The sequence below is a fragment of the Aphis gossypii genome, chromosome X, assembly GCF_020184175.1.
Source record: "Aphis gossypii isolate Hap1 chromosome X, ASM2018417v2, whole genome shotgun sequence".
Classification (NCBI taxonomy): domain Eukaryota; kingdom Metazoa; phylum Arthropoda; class Insecta; order Hemiptera; family Aphididae; genus Aphis; species Aphis gossypii.
Window position 1 is genome coordinate 12821497 of NC_065533.1, and position 21065 is coordinate 12842561.

A 21065-nucleotide genomic window follows, 5' to 3' on the forward strand; every position below is an offset into this window, starting at 1 on the left:
AGCGTTTCCCTACCGTTGTTCACCTTGTTGTCCATTTAGCATATTACGTTTGGGACAAAAAAAAATTCCAAAGAAGGAAGAGAGGAGTAAACGTTGTTGGCTGGCCAGATATCAAAAGAGAGCACCCTCTGGGTAGAGTTGGTTCATCCGAACAATACAGAATGACACCTTCGTATGCTTCTCCATGAAATCCGGGACCCGATTTCGTTTGAAGCGTTGAAAACTGTAAATGGTCAAGTACATCCCACTTTTAAATCCACGTGTAAGGCTCTAAGGTTACTTGAAGATGATGAACATTTGTACGCAGCACTAGAAGAGGCAGCACTTTGCCAATCTTCGCATATGTTACGGGATCTATTTACGTTTATATTAGTGTTCTGCCAAGTAACAGATCCCTTATGTCTTTGGGACAAATTCAAAGAATACCTATCTGAAGATTTTAAAATACGATTAGAACGACAGGATTCCGTGGATGCAGAACACTTAGCGGACATAGTGTTGAACAAATGCTTATCGGTAATAGAAGATGCCGTGTTAGCATTAGGTGGTCAGCCACTTAAAGAATATGGCTTACCTCATCCAAGCAACTCTGAACAATTTGATAATAGAGAGTATCTCAAGGAAACAAGTTATGACTTAGTAGCCTTAGAAGACGTCGTAAGAAACAATGAAGAATCTCTAAATGACGAACAAAAGTTAGCTTACAAACAAATTATTACAAGTGTTAATAATAATGAGGGTCGAATATACTTTTTAGATGCTCCAAGTGGAACTGGAAAAACTTTCTTATCAACTTGATTTTAGCGAAAGTTAGAAGTACTCGCGACATTGCCGTAGCTGTAGCATCTTCTGGAATCGCAGCTACACTGCTCGAGGGTGGGTGGTCGAACTGCCCATGCCTAATTTAATTTAATTTATTTAATATAAAAAAAAATCTCGGTTTTCACCTAAGGTGACTTTTGCGTGGGCAACGCCGGGTGGGACAGCTAGTAAGTAAATAAAATTTTATTTAAAACGAACAAAGATAGTTTGTAGAGGGTGGAAATGTTGCTCTTTCAGTAGCATTTGCAATAGCCTAACAATCTGAAAATAAAAATAACAATTAATGTAAATCCCACAGTTAACTATTAATATAATATAATAAATAGTCATTACGGTTATTAGCTTATACCTTATTCTTTATAACAATGTTTTAGTTTTTTAAATTTATTTAAACATTTGTTTAAGTTGTTACAGTTATCTTCAGCACATTGGATAACATTTTTAATTTCGTCTTTACACTTAAAATGTTTGTTATATTTTGATGCCACCTTTTCCTAATAATAAATACATTATTATTTATAAATTTTTAAATTATTATACATACCACTGCTACTTTAGTAGTTTCAGCAACAATAATTTTCACAACTTCTTTGGCAAGTTGACGATCAGTATCAGATTCCATTTTTTTTTCAATTTGATTGCCTAAAATATTAATAACATTGTTATTAACACGAAAAAATAATTTTTTATAATAAAAATAGTCGTTTATTTATTACTAGCTGTCCCACCAATTACCACAAATTACCGATGAAATTGCTGAGCTTTTCTACAAGGATGATAATTGCAATATTTTCAATGAAATTTTTACTTTTTTTTAAAAATAACAATTGTTATTATTATTAATAAATTACTAGTTACTACATAATTTAAATAATTTATTTTTATTTAGAATTTAATCATTAGATGTGGTATGGAACTGTTATGGCACCCTTCTATTATGGACCAAACATTTTTGGACCTTTTCGTTTATTCACTACCAATGACTACACATGCGTGTTTCGGCACTCGTCGCTACGCTCCTCGGCGCCGTCGCTACGCTCCGCATAAATCGAAAATATCCCTCGACTTGCTATGCAACGCCACCTCAAGTAAGTCACAGGATAATCACTGCCCATATACTACGACATAACTTATCCTGTGACCTACTTGAAGTGGCGTTGCATAGCAAGTCGAGGGATATTTTTGATTTGTGCGGAGCGTAGCGACGCCGCCGAGGAGCGTAACGACGAGTACCGAAACACGCATATAGTTATTGGTAGTAACTATATACACATAAAGCACACTTCATACCCCCAGAATCTAAATAATATGTTTATGGATTAATGTTAGTGAATGAACAGAAAAATCAAAAAAAATAGTGGTAGTGAACTAACGGAAAAGGTCCACATCTTTTTCTTAGAAATCTCGTTTTACATTTTATAGGTCTTTGTTCTACTATCAATCAGATCCTTGCAGTACACAATACAAACCCTGTACACTGCGTGTCTGTGTGAGAAGACGCATATAGACTTACGATAATAGGTACCTATATAGGTTTTGCATTGCATTACTGTCGTAACATAAATTCCACCGGTACGTATATTTTGACCGTAAAACACGTTAACTCAACAGAAAATATTTAAACGCCACCATTAAATATGAAAATACTCTTATAATAGTGTGGGATAGGTAAACTATAGGTAGAAAAAAAAAAATAAAAACAACAATATAAACAAGAAAATGTTGGATGTATTAAAAAAAAAAAACTAAAAGAGTATCTACACTACATGCAGGTACATCGGTACACGTATATGTCTTGTTTCTACTGAATATAGTTGACATAAGAATGTCAATGTCAATTTAGTATTGGAATAAAAAAAAAAATAAAATAAAAATAAATAAAGAATAGTTAGATTAAACCACGGACTAAGATATACAGGACTGGAAACGAAGTATTATCTGTGGAAACCCAAATGTTTTCGCTCGGTACATAACAAGCAGCAACGCCATCTACTAAATGGAACTGCAAACAAACTGCTTTGTAAAAATTATTATTATTATGTTCAATGTTAAAATATATCACTACTTTTATAGCTGCAAAATGCAAATTGCTATGCTGTATTTTCTATTTAGAATTTACTATTTACATTGATAGCCGACTATTTAGAAATTAGATTAACTTTCGTTTCATTTCACATCTAAAAGTCAAAACAAAAGTTAAGTTCTTTAAGAACAGAAAGAGTTGTAATAAAGGAGTTTGTGGACTGGACATGAGAAAGTTTCGGGTAGCAGTGATTTTGCTACTTCGTACTAATTCTATCATCAAATAAAGGGTAGTGTATAAAACCATACATAAAAATTTATTATTTATTTTAAAATAATATAGTACATTTTATCTCAAATATAATATAAACAAAAAAGGACATTTGAGTTAACTTATAATATTTAAACAATTGAAAATAAGTACAGCTATATTATTATAAATTTAATTCCTATAGAGAATTCAATAGCCACTGTAGAATGATTATTTTAAATAAATTTATTGGGAGGTTTGTTATAATAAGATGGTATATCGTTAGGTTAGGTTATGTTAGGTTAGTTCTTACTAGAATTCGTCTCTGAATTAATGCGCGGCCTATTACGGGGTTGAAAATCTTTTCAAATCTCGCGTTTAACCAATTTGTATGGTTAGTGGGCCTTTGTAGTCTGTCGAAATATCCGCCTATGAAATTTGATGGTGTGTATTGTTCGGCACCAATTTCAAGAATTGTAGTCGCAAAAAATGTTCTAAGTATAGTCTCTGGATCAGCATTGGATCTGGTGGATGCTAGAATATGGTGAGCGAGGATGAACATTGCGGGAGGAACGGATCGTCCGAAGTCTGATAAGAAGTCAAAACCGGCTAGTGACGGGACGTATAGTTGTAAACGTCTTTGTGGGTCATAAGTAGGTGCCAAGTTGTTGATGAGAACTTCAAGATCGGAAGGAATATAGCAGCTCATTAGTTTGGACAGATAGTCCGATTTTAGTGAGTCACTTTTATAGCCTTGGGCAAAGTAGGATATGTTTTCGCGGAAGTATAAATCACAAATAAGTAGATAAGCATTTAACATAAGCTGTTGATAATCTATCATGGTAAAGGTATTATCGTAAGGGTGTGACTCAGTTGATAAGTCGGGAGACTCTTCAGCAGTGTTGTACATGAAATACTGTAATGGAAAGCGTAGATCGGTTGAACATCAATGATGTGTTGAACACCATGGTCAAGCTCTAGTCTAGTTGTCACATCTAGTTTTTCAAAATAGGTTGACCTTTTGGGAGGGGGTACTGGTTCACTTGGTAAAGTGGGAGGGTTGTACCGCTTGGATAGGTCTGAGAGAGCTGTTTTATTTGAAATATCGAATTGTATTGATGTTGAGTGTGATGGCTTAGTAGACATCTTTGCTCTTTTCGAGGGCGAAGGTTGAATCTCTTTGGAAGTCGAAGGTACTGGATCTTAGATGGCTGTAGCTTCAGTAGTAGGTGTGGAACCGTTGTCTTTAGAAGGTACTGACATTCTTTGAGTTAAGTAGTTTAATTTAAAAAAAATATATCTATCGTAAAATTTCGTAAAGATAAAACTCGGGGACTCAAGTCGGGGACTTGGGGCTGCAGCTCGCCGTTGATAAGACGGAGGCTGTGGTGTTCAAGGCCCAGTACGGCCCGGCCGACCTGAGGCTGCGGATCGGGGATCAGGCCGTCCAGCTGTGCGCGTCCCTCAAGTATTTGGGGGTCGTGCACGAGGGCAAGGGCACATGGCGAGAAGGCGCCTCCTGCTGGGCGTCGTGCACTCAGTTATGTTGTACGGCGCTCCGACCTGGGGTGCCGATTTCGCGCTCAACAGGACCGGTTCCAAGGCTATGGCTTCGGTGCAGCGCCTGGCGGCCATAAGCAGCATGTGCGCGTACCGTACCGTGTCGTTCGACGCCGCGACGGTCGTCGCGCGCACCGTCCCCATCGTCCTTATGGCTCAAGAACGATACGCGTCGTTCGAGATCCGCAGGAGGAGGTGGCTGGCAGGGACTAGCGACGGGGGGCCCCTTCCGTCGGACGCTCCGCCGGAGGCAGCGCCGGCAGACGACACTCGGTCCCTGAGGAGTCGTGTGCTGTCAAAGTGGGCCCGGGGCATCGACGAGGCGGATCCACCCGCGGACAGCGGACGCGAGTGGACACGTTCGTTGATTCCGTCGGGCCTGCTCTGCCGCTGGGTGTCCAGGACGCACGGAGAGATGTCCTTTCACCTCACGCAGCTGATGACGGGTCACGGTTGCTTCAACCGGTTCCTCCGGAAGATCAACCGTGCGCCGTCTGCCGGATGTTCCCATTGCGGTCCACCCGACGGCTACGCAGAGGCAATCGACGACGCTCGCCATACCCTGTTCAACTGCGAAGCTTTCAGGGGCGAACGGGAGCGGCTCGTCGACTCGATTGGTCCCTTTGATCCGGGCGGACTTGTCCCCAAGATGTTGGAGAGTCCGGCCAACTGGGAAGCGGTGACTACGTTTGCGAGGGCTGTGATGACGGCCAAGGAGTCGGCGGAACGCGACAGGCAGTCGCCAAATTCTTTGTCGCAATGCTTACACTTATGTTTCGGCTCACCGAAATGAAGTTGTTGATGCTCTCGCATAGTGTCTTTTCTTTTAAAAACTTTAGGGCAATATTGACATGTAAAAGTCCCAGGGTTATGGGTTGCCATATGTCTTTTATACCAACAATTATATTTGAAGGATAAAACACAGTTGGAACAATGGTATTTATAAGGAGAGTCTACGTCACTACTTCCTGTTGAGTTTATGGAACTTTCATCGTCAGTTTTTTTGTGTACTTCATTTTCGTCAGATGAAGAAACGTCTGTATCTGTAGAACTGTCATTATCTGTCTCAGACTCTTCTGTAATATAAGTAAAAATTATTGTCATAATTTAATTGTATGAGCTATAAAAGAATATAATTGACGATAGGTAAGAAATTCACAAGATAAAAGTAGAATGTAAACCAAAAAAAAAAGCTGTATTACCTTCGGTTTCAGTAGATGCAGGAACATTGACGGTCTCTGGCGGGTCGTTAACTGTGGACCCGGGTGGGTTGTCTACTGCCATACTCTCTACTGTAATATAAGTAAGAACTAATGTTATAATGTATTTAAAAAAAAAAAAAAATGCTTATAGTAAAATTATTGAAATTGATATGTGGTATGTACAATTGTATATTGTGTGAGCAATATAGGAATATAGTTGACGATAGGTAAGAAATTCACAAGATAAAAGTAGAATGTAAACCAAAAAAAAAAAGCTGTATTACCTTCGGTTTCAGTAGATGCAGGAACATTGACGGTCTCTGGCGGGTCGTTAACTGTGGACCCGGGTGGGTTGTCTACTGCCATACTCTCTACTGTAATATAAGTAAGAACTAATGTTATAATGTATTTAAAAAAAAAAAAATGCTTATAGTAAAATTATTGAAATTGATATGTGGTATGTACAATTGTATATTGTGTGAGCAATATAGGAATATAATTGACGATACTGTAATAACAAATGTCATAATGTACTTTAAAGAAATGCTTATATATATAAGAAAGCATGAAAATAATATGCAATATTACCTTTTTTTGAGAAAAAGCCCTTCCTATTGTTTTCACACGTCATGCACTCACACTTAGCATTATTTTCGCCAAAATAATCATGACCGTAGAACACAGTAATCTCCTCTCCTGGGAGAATCTCTTTCACTGACTTTATTTGCACGTAAGACGGTTCGCCAATTGATGAAAATACTGCGTTCGACTCGCAGTCGTGGTTTATATAAGCAGCTGGGTCTAGGTAAACATACTGTTTTAGGGAACGGCTGCGGGTAAAGACTGAAAAATCGTTAACACCATCTTTAAGATCATTTTCATGAATAAAAAATGATTGTCCTCCTAAACCAGGAATAATTTTATTTTTTTTTATGAGGACATTCGATACAATTTTTGCACCAAATTCCTTCTCATTAATATACCTCGTACATGGTTCATACCTGAAATTCAATATACTATCATAAACACATATTGCTCAAATATTTCAAAACAATTTATAACAAGAAATAACATACCTAAAACAACAATTTTTGCTAACAGAACTGGCATACAACTCTTCATGGAATGTCCAGATTCTGTGTTCCACACGCGATAATTTCATCTGGCATGTTGGTGTATGGGTTTTGTGTGACCGGAATCCTAATTTTTTATCCACAAATCTTTCTGTAAACTCGTCGTCGGCCATACATAAAATAATTGCATTGCGACTCTTTGGGTGAAAAGGCAGTTCTTCATTCTGTGTCTGTAATAAAAATGTAAATATTATAATGAGTAATGAGTATTACTTGATCACATGGCTTAGATAACAGCTGCTGATACGTTTACAACCTCCCTGACAATATCATGGAAATCCCATGGGAAAATTACGCTCGGCAGAATGCTTGTAGCTACCTTAGTTTAAAAATTAGAGTGAATCGACCTATTATGAAACTTAATGGTCAAAACTCACTTAAAAATTTAATTATTGTATAAAACCAACTATAGGAGGTACCAGTGTTCTGCCGAGCGTAATTATGCTATATTACGCACTGGTAAGACGGAGACAACAAATACCAGTGTTACGTCATCTTAACCGTAATGTTAAACTTACGCAGTGGATCCGAATACATGGTTTTTTTGGAGGATGCGTGCTGGGAGTATATTATAATTTTAAAAAAATGGCACTTAGGCCCGTTACGCGGCGTAGGAAACGCGACGGAAAACAACGTGTATAGCACCGGAATCAAAAGTAAAAAAGAAACAAAAATAGGCGAATATCGGGAGTGAGTAGTTAAAGGGACGCGCGTGAAGAACGCGACATTGTATCAAGTTAATTAATAACAATAAAAATAATACTCACAACAGAGGCCATGACAAAAATATGTAGACATGTGTTACTCTCCGCGTTGCATTAGGAAATGAAACAGCGATTGACTGTCAATGCTCACCACACATCGATAAAACTCACTCGGCCAGTGTTACCAATTACTGGATTTTAATTAATCACAATCCCCAAGATTCGAAATTTACGTAATAAAATAAAAATAAAAATACTCCCGCTGTCAGCTCGGTGCCTACAGGGTTTTTCGTATTTTTACACGAAACTAACAGGGATGGTAGACAGGTACATATGCAATGAAACAGTGAAGGTTTCAAGTCGGTAGTCTTATTATTAGATTTTTAATTAATTTTTGAATTCGAAATTTGCACAACTGCCGGGCGATTCCTGTGCGATCGGCCAGACTCCAGCCGTCAGCTCGGCGCCTACAGGGTTTTTCGTATTTTTACACGAAACTAACAGGGATGGTAGCCAGTTACATTTGCGATGAAACAGTGAAGGTTTCAAGTCGGTAGTCTTATTATTAGATTTTTAATTAATTTTTGAATTCGAAATTTGCACAACTGCCGGGCGATTCCTGTGCGATCGGCCAGACTCCAGTCGTCAGCTCGGTGCCTACAGGGTTTTTCGTATTTTTACACGAAACTAACAGGGATGGTAGACAGGTACATATGCAATGAAATAGTGAAGGTTTCAAGTCGGTAGTCTTATTATTAGATTTTTAATTAATTTTTATATAAAAAAGAAACCGTAAATATCGCAATACCGGAGTGATGTACACTCCGTTGACATAGTATTCGAATTAAACAAATGACAAATTATGACCATAATTACACCCTCATATCTCGCTAAATATTGATCTTACGGGTTTCGTACCTATGTACAATTGTGTTTTATTTAACATGTTTAGTCCGATTTCCAAGTATCTAAGTGATCACACTTGAACTTGCAAAGTCGATTTTGAGAACTTGGTTAGTGCGTTCACATTAAAATACTCCCGCCGTCAGCTCGGAGCCTACAGGGTTTTTCGTATTTTTACACGAAACTAACAGGGATGGTAGACAGGTACATATGCAATGAAACAGTGAAGGTTTCAAGTCGGTAGTCTTATTATTAGATTTTTAATTAATTTTTGAATTCGAAATTTGCACAACTGCCGGGCGATTCCTGTGCGATCGGCCAGACTCCAGTCGTCAGCTCGGTGCCTACAGGGTTTTTCGTATTTTTACACGAAACTAACAGGGATGGTAGACAGGTACATATGCAATGAAACAGTGAAGGTTTCAAGTCGGTAGTCTTATTATTAGATTTTTAATTAATTTTTATATAAAAAAGAAACCGTAAATATCGCAATACCGGAGTGATGTACACTCCGTTGACATAGTCTTCGAATTAAACAAATGACAAATTATGACCATAATTACACCCTCATATCTCGCTAAATATTGATCTTACGGGTTTCGTACCTATGTACAATTGTGTTTTATTTAACATGTTTAGTCCGATTTCCAAGTATCTAAGTGATCACACTTGAACTTGCAAAGTCGATTTTGAGAACTTGGTTAGTGCGTTCACATTAAAATACTCCCGCCGTCAGCTCGGAGCCTACAGGGTTTTTCGTATTTTTACACGAAACTAACAGGGATGGTAGACAGGTACATATGCAATGAAACAGTGAAGGTTTCAAGTCGGTAGTCTTATTATTAGATTTTTAATTAATTTTTGAATTCGAAATTTGCACAACTGCCGGGCGATTCCTGTGCGATCGGCCAGACTCCAGTCGTCAGCTCGGTGCCTACAGGGTTTTTCGTATTTTTACACGAAACTAACAGGGATGGTAGACAGGTACATATGCAATGAAACAGTGAAGGTTTCAAGTCGGTAGTCTTATTATTAGATTTTTAATTAATTTTTATATAAAAAAGAAACCGTAAATATCGCAATACCGGAGTGATGTACACTCCGTTGACATAGTCTTCGAATTAAACAAATGACAAATTATGACCATAATTACACCCTCATATCTCGCTAAATATTGATCTTACGGGTTTCGTACCTATGTACAATTGTGTTTTATTTAACATGTTTAGTCCGATTTCCAAGAATCTAAGTGATCACACTTGAACTTGCAAAGTCGATTTTGAGAACTTGGTTAGTGCGTTCACATTAAAATACTCCCGCCGTCAGCTCGGTGCCTACAGGGTTTTTCGTATTTTTACACGAAATTAACAGGGATGGTAGACAGGTACATATGCAATGAAACAGTGAAGGTTTCAAGTCGGTAGTCTTATTATTAGATTTTTAATTAATTTTTATATGAAAAAGGCTCGTTTGCCTGATAACTCGGTGCAGTATATAATAGACTCACTCGGTGAAGTATATAATAGACTCACTCGGTACACTATATAGACTCACTCGGTGAAGTATATATTTAGACTCACTCGGTGAGTTGATGGAGGCGCTCGACTGGGCGGGGATGGCGGTCCCGGCGGAGGTTGGGCTGTCGACGGGGGCGGTCCTCCGGGCTCAAGATTGCGAGGCCGCTTCCAAGCTGAGCTAACGGACGCTCGCGAGGGGCCGCGCGGCGAGGGATTGTCTCGCCCCCCCGATAGCTATGTCAATGGTATTTTTATATAGTTTTTTGTATTGTATTGTCGATTTACTTTTTGTATTGTACTGCATTGTTGTTGAGTTGAATAATAAACGATGGCGACCCACACCCGAAACATTGCTTTACGGCGTTTCCGGGTGTTGGGTGTATTGCCGATTCACGAAAAAAAAAAAAAAAAAAAAAAAAGGTTAGTTCTTACTATCTACCCCGACGAACCAATCGATACACCTCAACAGCTGGAATGCCTTCTTACCTAGCGGATTTACAATCTCTTTCTCCCAAGTCTTCAATACACTTGTGTCTTCTGATGTATTGGACCCGATGTAAGGAATTATGTGGCCGGTCGTTTTAATCCGGTCAGATTGAACTGGTATCCTGTGAGGACATCCAACTCCAATATGATCTGGAGGATTAGCAAGAGATGACAATCTCTGTTATTTAATATATTTTTTATGTATTTAAGTTTTAGTTCTATTGTATTGTAGTCGGTTGTAGTATAATTGTAGGTTTTTGGTGAAAAAGTGGCTATCTGATGGTCTGTTATGTTAAGTATTAAGTTCAGTAAGTCGCTTTGTGCAGTTAAGTTATGTAAAAGTGTGTTATGTTTGTTTGTTTGGTATGTATATGCGGTTTTTCTGTTTTTTCTTTCTCTTATTAAAATGTTTTTGTTACATAATTAAGCATTGAACTGTAAGTTGAGCGAAATACCGTAAATCACATGATGGCGCATCCTAAACACTGGATGGTGAAGAGCAAACAATCCATCCCTGGTCCATCGTTGTCATTCTTGTTGCCGTACGCTTGTTGTTGTTGGCTTTCCACGCACTCGCACTTTTGCACCAACCATAGAGTTTTTCGCACTTCCCTTTGTGGTTGACGCTACTGTCGTTTTTTTGCCACTGTCGTCCTGTTTTCTTCCGACTCCTTCTGATCGTTCGCCATCGGTTACACCTGTACCGCTACCTCCACTGCCACCTTTGTTGTGGATTGCTTCATTTGCAGCGACGAGGAAGGGGTGGCGGTATTTTCAGTGGTACTTACAGGTTCATGCTGGGCTGATTAAGGTAAATTGGTCAGTCAGCAACACGGACTAAGATAGTATGTACTGAAAACGAAATGGTGGGCGGGTGATGCGGTACCGGGCCACTATAGGTTTGGAGTAGGCTAGTGGCAAAAAGTGCGGGATGGAAATTCCAGAGATGACAGTAACTGCGAATTTAGCGCTTCCACGGACTAATATCAAACCATTACTATTCTTTTAAGATAGTACTATCAGTCCGTGTTTATTTTCATTGTTTAACATTAATTTTAATTTCAACAATTTGTTGGGAATTTTAAATTTTTTCTTGAAATTGTTTAAAGGCCACAAGGAAAAAAGATTCTGGTTTTTAAAACGTTCGGTAATCAATATACAATATAAATGTATTAAAGAAATTTATTTTAATGTTTAAATAATTCTTGATTTATTTATTAACCAAACATATTACTATATTATATTATTATTACTGCACAGGTTAATTATGATATCTGAAAATAAAATTTATAAAATACAATCTATATTAAAAATATTTTGTTAATTTTTTTTTTCTTTATTTAACAGATCTAATAGTAATCCTGTAATAATGTTCTGGAACACATTTCAATAATAAATTAAATTTATTAATGTTATCTAGATAAAATTAAATAAAATCATATTCATTGTCGACTAAAATTAGTGTATTAAATGTATATAAAATAATGCTTTATTTAAATAAATGTTTTGCATACTTTTATCAGTTATCCCCGACACATTAACATTGGTTTCATGATTATGGACCTCGTTCTTCTGATCTTTATCTATGGAGACGTCTTCAATATAAGTGTAATGTTCCACACTACCCAAGGGGTCTTACACATAAGCGCGTTTTTTTTTATAAAGGTGGTTCGCCAGGAGCCCTAATCCACCGTATAAATATTTTTAATATAAAAAATTAACAAAAATATAATATAATATAACATATAATTCATTGTTGTTAAGGGCTTCATTCTTAAAAATTACGCCTCCAGCCGATAAAGATGAATCTGAAACAGAAATTATTATAAAAAATAATTTAGTTAAATGTTATATTTTGTTACTCAAGTGTTAATAAATTACCTTTTTTCTATGTCGAAACAATGTGATAGACGTACCGAAACAAACCCCACATTCAGGACAGCGAAATTTCTTAATATTTAAATGTACAGATTGATTATGCATTTTTAAAAGTTTTTGTGTAGAATATTCTTTCTCGCACAACGTGCATTTATACACAGTGTTTTCAGTATGAAACGTTTTCAAATGATAATTTAAATCAGATTTATAAAGATAAGTGCTGTTGCATGTTATACATTTAAATGTCTTTCTTTTGTCATTGTGGGTATCTATGTGGCGCGTTAATGTAGATTTGTTGGATAGACTTTTATGACATGTAGGACAAACATGATTTTTGAAATGTGTCTCCAAATGTCTGTCGCACCACACTTCTCTTTTAAATTTCCTTACACATTGAGGATATGTGCATTTATAAATATGTGTTTCTGTAACATAGAATTTATCAGTATAAGAATGGGAGGTGTATTTACTCTCTACTGTAATATAAAAATATTATGTAAAAATATTGTCATAAATTTATTTGAAATAATGCAGGTGGTTAATAGGGCAGAAATTAACATGATAGCAAGTAAAATTTAAAAAAAATGTGGTACCTTGTGTCACAGGAGATTTGACTGTGGCTATTGGAACTTCTGTTTGGTATTCAGGTTGTTCTTGTTCATCCATACTCCCTACATCTGTATCACTATCTTCTTCATCGTCTGTATCTTGATTGTGTTCACCCATACTCTCTACTGTAATATAAAAATAATGCAGGTGGTTAATAGGGCACAAATTAACATGATAGAAAGTAAAATTTAAAAAAAAATGTGTTACCTTGTGTCACAGGAGATTTTACTGTGGCTATTGGATCTTGTACATCCATATTCTTGACTGTAATTTAAAAATATTATATAAAAATATAATAGGTATAATTAATCATAATAAATGTTTTGCTTCAATTGTTTTAATGACTTTGTATGCTTACATGGGTGACATCCACATTCGCAGTCTTTTTGATTTACACCAAAGTAATTATCACCGTAGTACGTTGTTATTTCATAGCCAATGGGTATGTTTTCTATTGCTTTCGCGCACCAAACGCCTTCGCCATGGCCGGCGACCCATTCAGTATTGTATTGGCAGCTGTGATTGATGTATGTCACAGGGCCCAGGAATAACAAATATTTTTTGGTGCGCGAACTAGTCAAGATTGAGAAGTCATTCACACCAATCTGAGAAAAAAAAAATTAAATAAAAATATAAATTTGTTATTAATAGTTTGGCAAAACATACTTTTATATCTTCAGGTTTAATAGCTGCTGTCATTCCACACAATGTACGAATAATTTTCCCATAACTTATAGACTGTGTTGCGACAACTTTTACATCATTTAATTTGTTTTTAAACCTATAATTCTTTTCATATCGATAAGATATATCCTGTAAAGATTTTTTGTACATCTCTTTAAGTTTGGTGGATAAATCTTTCTCTCGTTTGGTTTTCAACTGAAATTTTGTAGTTTCCGTCTTATGGGTTGTAAACCCTATACAATTTAAAACATCAAATGAATACCAGTAGTGTTTTGTTTATAATTAAATATATTATATTATTTAGTAATATAGGTATATGTTAGATCAGAAAATACGACGAAGGCGTGTTAGACACAGACGGTGAAAGGGGGTGCTTAACAATCACTGCGATTACGGGTGTCTTTTATTAGTAATCCTACCGCCCGATAAGAAAAAACCCCATTATATGTAATGCGAATTAAATCGTATTAATAAATAATATTCGAGAAGATACGAAACCACACATTTTGTTTCATAGTATAATAGAATATTATTCGAAAATACATGCAACGTATATATTACATACGAGTTACATTGGTGCTGGATTACGAAGTAACATGTGTATTGGATCGCCAAAAACGGTGTTAAATATTAATTTAATTCTGCCAACTACAAAAGGTTGGACCACCCTGCGTTAGATAAATATATAAGAATAAAAATATTACCAAGCATTTTGTCCACGGTTTCAGCCGTCGCTACATCGTCGGCCGATGCTAATATTTGCCATTTTGGTCGAATGGGAGACATCAAGAGATCAAGAACTTAGCGCATGTCAAAAATTGCTGTTGAGCGTCCGAAGGAAATTGAAATGAAAGCTTGTTTAAACAGCGCCGGTGGCGGTGCATCGGTTGTCGTCGGCGGTAGGAGTTCGTAGGTATTCGGGCGAACGGTAGTAATCCTGGTGGGGAAAAGGCGATACGAAAAAACTATAGGCATATATGGAATATGCGATTGAAATACTGCACTAAGTAAAAACCCATACAAACACCAGCTAAAAGATATTATTAGTAATCCTGTTGGCAGGCACGGTAGACACAGCGGGTGGTAGCGGGACCATAAGACGTGTAATAAATAATAATGTCGATAACGCGAATGAAATACTGCACATAGACAGTTATTTAGACCACCAAATATTTATCATAGTAATATATAATATTAATATTTTAGTAATTTTATTTCATAGGATATGTATCAATAATACATATATTTCATATATAATCATATATATATTTTTAATTTATTTAAATTAATTTAAACTTATATCATGTTCAAAAAAAGAACATTAATTATGGTAGGTTATCGAAACGAAACATAATTGAATACTATACATGTAGAAATGTGTTTGATTATATAAAATTTTCTGATTTCATTGGTGAGTCATTATTTTTTTTATAATATTATAAATTTTTTTTTTTTATTAAAAAAGACAATTTGCAATCTATACAACACTAATTACAAATTTTATCTAATATATAAATTTATTTAAATATTTAAATTAAATATATAAAACATATTAATAATTTAACTTAAATAATTAAAATATTTAAAAAAAAATAAAAAAAATATTTAAATATTAATAATCTGTGCAACAATAATTACAAATATTATAAATTAATATATTTTTGTATAATAATATATATTAGAGCAACCCCGTGAGCCATTTAATGATTATCCGGAAGACAATTTTGTGACCATTAAATGTGCATTACCCTCGTCTGTTGTGATCACAAAAAAAAAAAGAAATATGTTTTCAAAAATGTAAGCATAAATAGAGTATATATATATTTTTTTTCCAATAACATTAATTTTTGTACACATTCACAGGAAACAAATAAAAATATAGCAGGGGCAATAATGTTGGGGCATAGGTTATTACATAATAAATTGGATAATGAACATTTGACAACAGACCAACTAAATATTATATTAAATAGTTATGGTCACTATAAAACAGACGTACCCAAGTACTTGGAGAATGCTTGTGTACTCCAAATAAATATTCACAATGGTAATGTGTCAACCCTCGAACTGACGAATGAGAATGATGAATTATTCAATCACATTACTGATCATGATAATACAAAGGACACCAATGTTTTAGCCAAACATTTTGTAGATGGCCATCCTAAGTAGGTACAAAAAAAAGAATCAAACAATCAAAAAAATGGCATATAAAAGGACAGTCCAGAAAATAAATAGTAAACAATTTAAAAATTTACTAACATTATATGAACTAACAAATAAGTAAGCTATACTATATACCAACAATACATTACACAATTAACTTAACATTAACAATGTATTAATTTATTAAAAAACTATAGTGATAGCAAGGATATAAAATGGGACGACAAAATAAAAATTGTTTATCCGACATCAAATTTCATTAATACTTTAATAGATCAATTTCAAAATAATACGGTACCATACAATTGTTGGTCATATATTAAAGAAAACAAAATAAAAGATGCAGTAGATTATATAAATATGATTAAGTTTGTATTAAATATTACAAATATTTCAAATTTAAATATGGTTATGTACAGAGATTCGTGAGTATTAAGCATTTAGTATTTAACATTAGGTATTTAACAATAATTATAATAATTCAAATATTTACAGATGTGGTATAGTCAATTGTATAAACAATTTAAAAAAAATATTTATTTTATATATTGAGTGTTGCAAATTACAATTTATAGCAAAATTTTTAAATATATTTAATCTATACAAGAAAAATGTCTATGTTGACAATGGGTATACACTATACATATTACAGAATTATAAAATGTAAATTTTATGAATTTAAGACAAATTTTAAATATTTTCACCAGAACTTAAATTTAGATACAAATTTTAAAGTTAATTCGTAAGTACAAGAACATTTAATAAACAATTATTTACAGTATATTTACATTAAAAATTTTTACAGTATATTTAAAAAAAATAAACAATTGGTAATACAAAACAAAATATTTGATATATATACACCAAAAATCACATCAGAATTATTGGATTACACAGATGTCATGCTAACAAACTTTGTGTATGTTTATGTAACAAATACAGAACTGCATAACGCTACAGTAATAACTTATCATTTATAACAATATTATATCATAATTTATTATTTAAATGTAATAATATTCAAAATTTTCAGGTTAAATATATATGTGAATCATTCGTGTTAGTTATGAATATTATACAAAACAATGACACATATAACAATTGTAAAATATTCATCAGTAACACATTAGATAAATTGATAGAACAAAATATATTGTTAAGATATAAAAGGTATGACCACTCAGCATATATATATAATGTTAATGTCGCTAACCCCAAGGTTAAATCTATTATATATGATAAAGAATTAAGGATGAGAGATTGCATTATTAGCAATTTTTATAGTTTAACCAAGGAGCAAATGCAAGTATATGCGCATATATATAAGGTAAATATATATAAACATTACACTATTTATGATATATTTAAGAGGATGTCTCAATCGCTTATGTTCTCTCTGTGTATGATAAAGCAAATTGTACATAATCGAGTCTGACATCCTCTTAATAATAATAATACTAATAATAACATTCTTATCCTAGATGAATACAAGAATGTTCTATGTATATGATATACAACCGATATTTAAAGTCCAATGGTGTAGGATGATCATTTGAACCACCCATACCTCTTATGTAGCTAAAAAATGCTTCAAGACCATCTTGGTTGAGCCGTCGAGGAATTATATACTTTATGTTGTATTCTTTTTGTAGATCATTGAATAGATTTTCAAACGATTTATTAGATATAAGAATACCTTTTTGGAAAGGCATAAGCGATTTTGATCCATGGACTCTCATATCTTTTATATATTGAGTCATTTTATTTAACAAAATATTTTGATTTTTAATGTCTAAGCCATAGCTCGAATGCAATGTATAACGAAATATCAACATTCTGATCCTACATTAATTAAATGCAACATTTGTGATAAAAACTTTGTATCAAAGAAAAACTTGAAATACCACTTAAATAAACATGCCCAGGCACCAACGCTCAAGTGCGAGCAGTGCGATTCCAAATTCTATAATCCATGGACAAAGTGCAGGCACAAACAAAAAGAGGTGATATATTAAAATTTAAACTTAAACTCTTATAAATATTATAATTTCTATTTTTATTTTACAGCATAAATATCGATAAACTTTGGAAACGTTTTTCAATTTGAAAAACAACAAACAAAACATTGATGTATGGTAAGTGTATGAATGGCAATAATAATAATAATACACACATTAAATAAATAAAATATGTTTGTTTTAGCTATGAAATTCCTGAAATAAGAACTATAATTATTGATGCAATAATGTCATGTATTGAATGTAGCCGTTTAATTCATACAATGGTATTTTTAATGTACTACAACAGTGAAATAAAAAACATATATATTGATGGCCATATTATAATCAACGATAATTCAATGAAAATATTTCATGCAATTGTTCATAAATTCAAAAACTTTTTGAGTGAAAACGATGATTTTGGTAATAATCCTAAGCAATTCAACATTGATGATATACTTTAAATTACATTTAATATATACAGCTAATTTATAGATAATTCATAATTTATATATTTTTTTTTTTAAATTAATTTATAATTAACAGATCATCTAGACTCTGTATTTCGAAAAACAAGAAATAGCATTAAGATTTAATTTCGAAAATTACATAAACGTTGAAGACTATATATATGCAACAATGCAACACTACAACATGCTCTACAGCAGTGGTTCTCAACCTGGGGGGCGCGACAAAATTTCAGGGGGGGCGTGAAAATGTTGAAAAAAAAACATAAAAAATGAAAACGTTGCCGTTTTCTACGCCGTGCCTTACCGGTGTGTTGGTCGCCTCCGCGGTCAATCAGTAGATATACATTATACACCGAGCGATTATTACGATTTTATCGTATAACAATTATTACGGTATTAATAGAAGCATTGTTTCGGCAAAAAATCGCCACTCGACGCGATAAGAACAAGTTTTGGCGACCCGTAAATAAATATTACGATTACTCTAATAGTCTTGTACCTACAACGTTTGAGATAATTTCTATAATTTTGTATTTTTAATGTTTAGTTGTGTCGTCGCTTTCATGCCGTAAGTACTTGTTTCAGTTTATAATTTTGTTTTTAATATTATTAGTGCTGGTGATTTGATATAATATCATAACTAAAAATGTCAAAATCAAAAAAAAGATTGTATAATGACGATTATATTAAATACGGATTTAGTGTAATTGAGAAAAATGGAAGTCATTTACCTCAGTGCGTGATTTGTCACATAGTTTTGAGTAATGATGCAATGCGACCTGGACGATTGGAACGTCATTTAATCACTAATCATCCCAGTTTAAAAGACAAACCGATCGATTTTTTTTATGCTAAAATAAACTCTGTAAAATGAATGAAACTTGATTCAACTGGTCATTTTGCAATGGAAAATGAAAAGTTTATGGAAGCTTCTTACGAGATTGCCTTGTTGATAGCTAAAGACAAGAAACCACACACTATTGGTGAGTCCCTTGTAAAACCTTGTTTACTTACTGCTTGTAAAACTATATTGAATGAAGAAAGTTGTGCTAAAGTTGCAAAAATTTCTCTGTCAAACGATACAATAAAACACAGAATCGATGAAATGGCTCACGATTTGAAGAATCAAATAATAGAAAAATTAAATAAGTCTCCGTTCTTTTCACTTCAGTGTGACGAAACAACGGACATTTCGCAGAATTCTCAATTACTGTTTTATTGTAAATTTATTGATGATAAAAAATTCAAGGAAGAAATATTATTCTCTCAAACTCTTAAAACAGCAACAAAGGCGGTTGATGTATTTTCTGTTCTTTCTGATTTTTCAATATCTAACAGTCTTCCTTGGGAGAAAGTAATTGGTATATGCACTGACGGAGCTCAAGCTATGACTGGCTGTAAAAATGGTTTTATTCAACTAGTCAAGGAAAAAAACCCTAACATAATTGGTTCACACTGCATCATTCATAGACAGGCTTTAGCTTGCAAGACTTTACCTGAATCACTAAACTCAGTTTTGAATTTGGCAATAACAATTGTCAACTGTGTAAAATCTAGTGCTTTAAATACTAGAATTTTTAATGTTTTGTGTAATGAGTTGCAAAGTGACCATCAAACTCTTATTTATCACACAGAAGTTCGTTGGCTGTCTAAAGGTAATATGCTTGATAGAATGTACAGTTTAAAGTCAGAGATTGAAATATTTTTAATGAGTGCTGGGAAATTAGATCTATACAACAAGTTTACAGATGAAAAATGTATTTTTTATATAGCATATTTAGCAGACTTTTTTGGATTCCTAAATGTTCTAAATTTAAAACTTTAAGGACATACAAATATTCTGAAGTCGTACGATACAATTCAAGCTTTTTTAGAAAAAATATCATTGTGGCAACGCCATCTTTGTGCGACCAAACCTAATTTCTCATCTTTTCCACGGCTTAATGAACTTCTTGATGATACCGAAAATCACATATTAAATATCGAGAATGAGTTTAAGGAATTGATTTCAGCACATCTGGTATCTTTAAAAGACCAACTATCAAAGTATTTTCCTGATATTTCTACAGAGAACTGGCAATTTAAATTAGTATTAGATCCATTCAAAATTGATGTGGACATACTTCCAGATTATCTTCAAGAGCAAACCATCGACCTTAAGAATGATTCACAAGCAAAAGAAGACTTTAAAAATAAGACTGTTGAAGATTTTTGGCTGTGTTATCTCTCTATTAATCCGGAAGTTGCCAATGAAGCTGCGAAGTTATTGGTTCAGTTTTCTTCCACCTACCTCTGCGAGTCTGGCTTTTCGGCGCTTGCTTATATAAAATCGAAATATCGAGCACGATTGGACGTGGAGTGATTTGAGATGCGTATTATCACAGATGTCGCCAAACATAAAAAAATTGATTAAAAATAAACAGGGCCAACCCTCTCATTAATTGTATATTTAATAATAGTTAAAATTAATTTTAAATTATAATAATATTTTTTTTTTTGTGCAAATAAATTCATTTAATATTAAAAAAACGTCATTGAAGTTGTATTCATATTAATCCAATTACCAACATTAAAGTATAGTTGACATTTAAATGTTATACATATATCAATATTATAATAGTGAGGGGGAGGCGTGAACATATAGAATAGTTTGAAAGGG

The 21065-nt window shown here is 34.0% G+C and overlaps 3 protein-coding genes across 3 annotated transcripts; 1 reads left to right on the forward strand and 2 right to left on the reverse strand.

The window, feature by feature from the left end:
• Positions 1-5182: 5182 nt before the first annotated feature.
• LOC126552354 (histone-lysine N-methyltransferase KMT5B-B-like) lies at positions 5183-7778 on the reverse strand. The gene is made up of 6 exons (XM_050207042.1): positions 7757-7778; positions 6933-7159; positions 6445-6857; positions 6141-6230; positions 5857-5946; positions 5183-5730 (listed from the first exon to the last, which is right to left on the reverse strand). Exons 1-6 carry the CDS (start codon positions 7766-7768, stop codon positions 5183-5185), a joined length of 1380 nt encoding a protein of 459 aa, XP_050062999.1. The 5' UTR covers positions 7769-7778.
• Positions 7779-10534: 2756 nt separating this feature from the next.
• On the reverse strand, positions 10535-14556 carry LOC126552356 (histone-lysine N-methyltransferase KMT5B-like). The gene is made up of 7 exons (XM_050207043.1): positions 14475-14556; positions 13753-14003; positions 13445-13691; positions 13294-13350; positions 13071-13211; positions 12385-12407; positions 10535-10777 (listed from the first exon to the last, which is right to left on the reverse strand). Exons 1-7 carry the CDS (start codon positions 14554-14556, stop codon positions 10535-10537), a joined length of 1044 nt encoding a protein of 347 aa, XP_050063000.1.
• Positions 14557-19310: 4754 nt separating this feature from the next.
• LOC114130659 (protein ZBED8-like) lies at positions 19311-20768 on the forward strand. The gene is made up of 3 exons (XM_050207044.1): positions 19311-19626; positions 19690-20061; positions 20233-20768. The coding sequence occupies exons 1-3, from the start codon at positions 19311-19313 to the stop codon at positions 20766-20768; spliced, it is 1224 nt and encodes a 407-aa protein (XP_050063001.1).
• The last annotated feature ends 297 nt before the right edge of the window (positions 20769-21065 follow it).